Source organism: Limulus polyphemus, unplaced genomic scaffold (genome assembly GCF_000517525.1).
Source record: "Limulus polyphemus unplaced genomic scaffold, Limulus_polyphemus-2.1.2 Scaffold7446, whole genome shotgun sequence".
Classification (NCBI taxonomy): Eukaryota; Metazoa; Arthropoda; class Merostomata; order Xiphosura; family Limulidae; genus Limulus; species Limulus polyphemus.
Window position 1 is genome coordinate 1 of NW_013673056.1, and position 6,574 is coordinate 6,574.

A 6,574-nucleotide genomic window follows, 5' to 3' on the forward strand; every position below is an offset into this window, starting at 1 on the left:
ACACATTTCTTACTGATGTATCAATAATTACTACACTAATCAATATGGGGTACAGAAATGGCTTACTGATCTATCAATAAGAAGATTTATAAAACAACATAACTTCTCAGAAAGCATCTAATATTCTTTTCTCACCTGAAAATCCTTTAAAAAACAAGAGTGCGTGTTTTCTGTTTCTTTTTCAATGTCAGAACCTTCTGTCAGGCTCTCAGAACCACTAAGTATCTTATCTTTCTTGGGTTTCACTTTGATTTTTCTTCGGGAGGTATCTTAAAAACAACAACAAAAAAAAACATTTTTCCACAAACAAAGAAATTTCTAAGATTAATGTTCTGCGTGTCATGAATTGTAACATCATAAGTATATGGAAGGAAAAACAGAACATGAGGGAGCATGATTAACAAAAATCATATTTACAGGCAGTGTAAATTGTTTTTAGATCACACAGTAAAAAAAAAACTCAATTATGAGGAATGTGAAATGTATTACATGTTCAAATATTATTAACCCTTTGAGTGCGTGATTAAATTTCGGGTGGGTTCTCAAAAAGTGTCAATTATCCAGTAATAAATGAAACTTAGAATTTGACTTTTTTAAGTACTTTTTCAATATCAAAATCCACTAGTTGTGCTTTAGCTCAGTGATGTACACACACACACACCCGGTACTAAGGTGGGAAATTCAAGTATGTGCAAGTATCCCAACTATCGCACAATGTGGAAAAGTTTTGTGTGACACTGTGGGGTAGATTCACTAGTTGTGCTTTAGCTCAGTGATGTACACACACACCCAGTACTAAGGTGGGAAATTCAAGTATGTGCAAGTATCCCAACTGTCGCACTATGTGGAAAAGTTTTGTGTGACACTGTGGGGTAAATCCACTTGTTGCACGAAATTCCTATAAATGTCAAGTCAGATAAACCCGATTGAAGCATCGAAAGGGCTAAAATCACATCACGCTCGAAGTGAATAAAACTTGAGTTTATTCTATTGTAATTATGATGCGTGTTTAACTTGTTCTTCTACAATTCTCGTTGATAGCCTGCAATATCAAAATGTTTCAACGACAATAACATATTTAGCTTTTCAAATGACAAGCCTGCCTTTATGTAGTAGAAACAGATCATTCACACTTGGAAGAGCAAATATTATTGAAAATATTTTTGTTAATAAAACAAGTTTAAATAAACCTTTTCCTCTTAATTATATTAAACAACACATGTACGTGTAGATGTCACTGGCACATGCAGGAAACACGTGGTTGGTGCAAGATGATTATAACTATTTTGTATATTAAATGCTCTGAAAAGATAATCCCAAAATATTCAAAATTTGGGGTTATAGTTTAACAATAACTTTAAGGAATACACTGAGTTAAAAGATATATTTAAAATTGTTCATAAAAAAAGCATTGCCAAAAATGTAATGGTAACTTCTTAAAAACATATTTACAGTGTTCTTTTCTACATACCAAGGGATCCTCCTTCCGAATCTCTCTCCACATCATTTTCATCCGTTTTCAGCTTTTTATTCTTTTTCTGGAGAGCACTGAGATTGGAGAGACGCTGTACATCTTTTTCTAACTCATCCACTGAAGATTCCGATGAATGTTGGTTTCGCTTAGTACTAGTAGATTTGCTATTTTTATCTGAATCGTCAGCAAAGGTAACATCATCTGGAAGTTTCTGTACAAGAACCTGAGGATTAAAACATAACTTATTATCTAAACCAAGCTGATCCTTCAATTTATCAATGTCTACTTCTTCAACTGGGTTGTTATTCTTACTGATTGAAGTCTGTTTTTGTTCATTATCTTCTTCAGAATCCTCACTACTATCTGAAAATTCAAGTTCTGTACTTTTTTCCCCCCCTTTATGATTCTCTGTCAGTTTCTTGACATCAGAGCTTTTTCTTCTTGATTTTGTTTTTGACTTTCTACGACGCTTAACTACATGTCTTGGTTCATCTAAATCATCGGAGACTTCTTTGTCGGACTCATCACTCAGAGACTCCATCCCTAAATCCAATAGCAGTGACCGTCTTGCTTTCTCATTATCTGATAAATCCTCTTCATTTTTAAGTTCTGTTCCTTCTTTTACTTGTGAACTTTCATTTGTTTTCTCTTGAATTTCATCAACAAGAAGGCTTGTACTATTCTCATCCTCATGAACATTATCCAAGCCTGTATCTTCTACATTTTCTACTTCTTCATCATGCTTATCATGGTTAAATGGTTTTTCAGTCACAGATTCCGCTCCTGAAACTTTGTCATTCTCAGAAGACTCAGTGTTTTCATGCTTTGAATTTAGAGAATCTGAAAATACTTCTTCATTCTTAGTAGTTTTATCTGTTTTTTCTGTATCCAGAGAAGAATTCATAATTTTATGTTTAAGTTGCATTACTGCTGATAAAATAGCTTTATCTACATCATCCTCATTTTTTGTTGCATCATTTTCATCCTTACTTGATGGTTCTTCAGAAGATGCTGTACACTCTTGTTGTTCTTTAATTGTTCCTTCTTCTGTGCTTTCAGTTCTGATAGATGATTCGTCAAGATCTAGATAATCATTGTTTTTGTCTCCAACTTTAACGGTCACAAAGTTTTTAGAAGTCCATTTACTCTTTAAAGAATCTCTCATTAGCATGGTATTTTCTTCTGAAACCTCACTTAAATCACTTTCTTGATCCTTTGAGTCATCACAAATATTGCCCTTACCCTCGGTAACTGTATCACAAATCTGTTCTTCCAAATCTGTTTCTTCTAATAAAGTTTGGTTGCATTCATCAAATACGTCATCCTTATCAAACAACAGAGTTGAGTCATTTTGGCCAACAGCATCTTCTTCAGGAACATTATCTTCATCCAGGTTTCCTTTCTCACATATACTTTTTTCTTCCATTTCTACATCACATGTTTTTTCTCCACTGTGTCTCTCATCTTCTTTAGAACCTTCTTGATCCAAGATTACATCAATGGTAGTGTTTCCTTTAACATCAGATGGATTTTTTTCTTCCATTTCCACATCACATGTTTTTTCTCCACTGCGTCTCTCACCAACATCTTCTTCAGCAACATCATCTTGATCCAAGTTTACATCAACGGTAGTGTTTCCTTTCATATCAAGTGTAGTGTTTTCTTCCACTTCCACATTACACGTTTTTTCTCCACTGTGTATCTCACCAGTATCTTCTTTAGCAACATCATCTTGATCCAAGGTTGCATCAGTGGTACTGTTTCCTTTTTCGTCGGGTGAAGTTATTTCTTCCACTTCCACGGTGGACCTTTTTTCTTCACTGGATCTTTCATCAGCATCTTCTTCAGAATCATCTCCATCCAAAGTTACATCATTGATAGTGTTTTCTTCCACTTCCACAGCATACGTTTTTTCTCCACTGCATTCCTCATCAGACTTGTAAGAATCCCCACAATTTTTTCTACTCTTCATACCACTGAGAAATTCTGAACCAGTAGGAGTGTCATCTGAATTCTGAATAACTTCATCACTTTTATTTGCTGGTAGAACATCATCTTCAACATCAACTTGAGAGCCATCATTTAAAATCTGAAATTCTTCTTTTAACCTATTTTCTCCCAAATCAAAAGAGTCAGTTTTGGCTGGACTGTTTACCCCAGTCTCAGAAGTCAAATTATCTTTTACATCTCTTTTTTTATCTTTTGGATGACTTTCTAATGATAGATTATCTTCATCAGGCGTACATTCTATTATTTCTATATCATTAAATGTCTCCTCTTCCTGCTCAAAAGTATTCACACTTGATTTACCACTTCGAGTAATGTCTCCATTAATCAGATGTGTTTTAGTTTTCTCAGTTAGCTGCAACTGGTTGTTTTGGTAGGCTTTGTAATGAGATTCAATGCTTTTTATCACAACTCCAACATTCTGGACATGAGTTTTGAAAACATTTATAAAGCGCCTCACACCAGACTGAAGAGAGTGAGGCTGTGTTGCTTTTCGCCTGTACTTTTCACGCACTTTCAGGATATTTTCCATGGTCATGTTAAGAGCAACAAGTCCTTGAGTGAAGTCCTCCTCCAGCCACGACTCCGAGTTTGTTGACGAGGTCTGCTCGCTCAATAGTTTCTTAGAAAACAGCTCTATTTCTCTGAAAACATCTTTACTTCGAACACTTGATTTCTTCGAAACTTTATCTTTTAAATCATTTGCATGTTGTTGAGCAAACTCCTGAACCATCATACAGAATGACACCAAACCAAACAAGGGTTCAGAATTACACACATAACACTGCCACCTTGTTGCTTCTGTTGCTTTTGTAAGTTCTCTTCTTCCAAAATTTCTCCGAATGCACTCCTTACAGAAGGCATTTTCACAGAAGTCACAAATTATGAGATTACCTCCTTCGGCACACCACCGACAATATTCATCCACTCCATTTTCATCCTTTTGAAACGTACCAGATCCATAGTACTTGAAGCATTTCTACAAGAAATATAATAACAGTACTTATTTTTTGTTTCGCACAAAAACTACTGTACTATTTATTGCACATAACATACAAATAGTTAACAAAAAATAAACTGAATTAACTTTTAAGCATTTCTATAGTAATAGCAGAAATAGAAATCGTAAGATTATATATCGTATTTGTACATGTAATTTGAAAGTATGTAATATCTATAATACCAAATTCATTACAACAATATTATTACCATTATTTTTTGTTCAGCAACATTACAATTTGACTGTGTAGATAATTCAAATAGGCACGAATAGCATGATTTATATTACCTATTGGAAAGTAATTTGTTTTTTGGAAAATATATTAATGTTTTCTATTTCTTTATGACAACATTCAAATGTTTTGGTTATTTCATATGCCTAATGAACCAATTTTTAAATAAGTTTTTCTTACAATGTACAGGTATAAAACTGTCAAAATTGAAAATTTACATTAAAATTAGTGTCTTTATTATGAATAAACAAGTCTAAGAATGGAAGTTAATGGGGTTACTTGATATTCTACTGTGAATTTAATATTAGGATGTCTACTGTTTAAAAAAACTATATGTTGAGCTTCTTTGAGGATAATAAAGATATTATCTACATATCTTCTTGGGCTTAAATTGAGAAGGGTCTTCTTCAAGCCAACATTTTTCATGGTGCAGGAACAAATTAGTGATAACTTAGATCCCACAGCAACACCCTCAACTTGATTATATTATCAAAAATAAGATTATATTATTTGGTGACACAATATGTGACACATTCTGAAATACATGTTTAAGAAATCTCACTTCATCATTATCGTTTTGATGCAAAAGTTAGGTTTGTAACTTTACGAGAGTAGAGAAAGACAGTCAAAACCAGCACAACATTCTCCGTTATTAAACATCACATGTGTTTGTAACTTTACGAGAGTAGAGAGAGACAGTCAAAACCAGCACAACATTCTCCGTTATTAAACATCACATTTTTACATCTTCAGAAAACTTTTGTTACTTACTGCAATGTAAACACGAAGCTACACATACTACATCTCTGAATTTACTAAGTCTATCTTCATGAAATTTGGCGAGCTTTTAGCAAGTATTATAAATCAGTTGTACATGAAAAATTAATCTTTTAATAAAATATTTTTACTACAGATTTGTATGTGAGCTAACAAAGCCTTTACTGAGTCAGTCCGAGTGAAAGGTGAAGTCTATACTGAGTCAGTCCGAGTGAAAGGTGAAGTCTATACTGAGTCAGTCCGAGTGAAAGGTGAAGTCTATACTGAGTCAGTCCAAGTGAAAGGTGAAGTCTATACTGAGTCAGTCCAAGTGAAAGGTGAAGTCCATACTGAGTCAGTCCGAGTGAAAGGTGAAGTCTATACTGAGCTAGTCCGAGTGAAAGGTGAAGTCTATACTGAGTCAGTCTGAGTGAAAGGTGAAGTCTATACTAAGCTAGTCTGAGTGAAAGGTGAAGTCTACACTGAGTCAGTCTGAGTGAAAGGTGAAGTCTATACTAAGCTAGTCCGAGTGAAAGGTGAAGTCTATACTGAGTCAGTCTGAGTGAAAGGTGAAGTCTATACTGAGTCAGTCTGAGTGAAAGGTGAAGTCTATACTGAGTCAGTCTGAGTGAAAGGTGATTTCCATGCTAATAAAGATACTACTTTCCATCTTACAGTTTTTATATTTCATATCCATAACCTCTTCAATGAAATGCAAAAGTTTTTTCCAGTAAAACTTTATATTTTATCTCTTAGTTTTTCTACCCTAAAACACTTAAGCAAAAGTTGAAAAATGTGAAATAAAATCACAAATACCTTTTTAATTTTCTAGAATGACTGCAGACTGTAACAAACAATAATAATTATTTATCTTAAGAGCTTTAGGTTTCTTAACTTTTCACAATAAAACTAAAGTTACCAAAATCTTACACAGTAAAACTAAAGTTACCAACATGTTACACAATAAAACTAAAGTTACCAACATCTTACACAATAAAACTAAAGTTACCAACATATTACACAATAAAACTAAAGTTACCAACACATTACACAATAAAACTAAAGTTACCACACTTTACATAATAAAACTAAAGTTACCAACACA

General features: G+C 33.7%; 1 protein-coding gene across 1 annotated transcript in view; it reads right to left on the reverse strand.

Moving 5' to 3' along the window:
- Positions 1-135: 135 nt before the first annotated feature.
- LOC106474618 (transcriptional regulator ATRX-like) overlaps positions 136-6,574 on the reverse strand; it is a gene marked incomplete at its 3' end in the record, with an annotated part of 21,841 nt that continues 15,402 nt past the window's right edge. The window contains exons 6-7 of the mRNA XM_022402931.1: positions 1,472-4,460; positions 136-269 (exon numbers count right to left, since the gene is read on the reverse strand). Of these exons, the coding sequence (XP_022258639.1) occupies positions 136-269; positions 1,472-4,460 (3,123 nt within the window). The remainder of the gene's footprint in view (positions 270-1,471; positions 4,461-6,574) is intronic.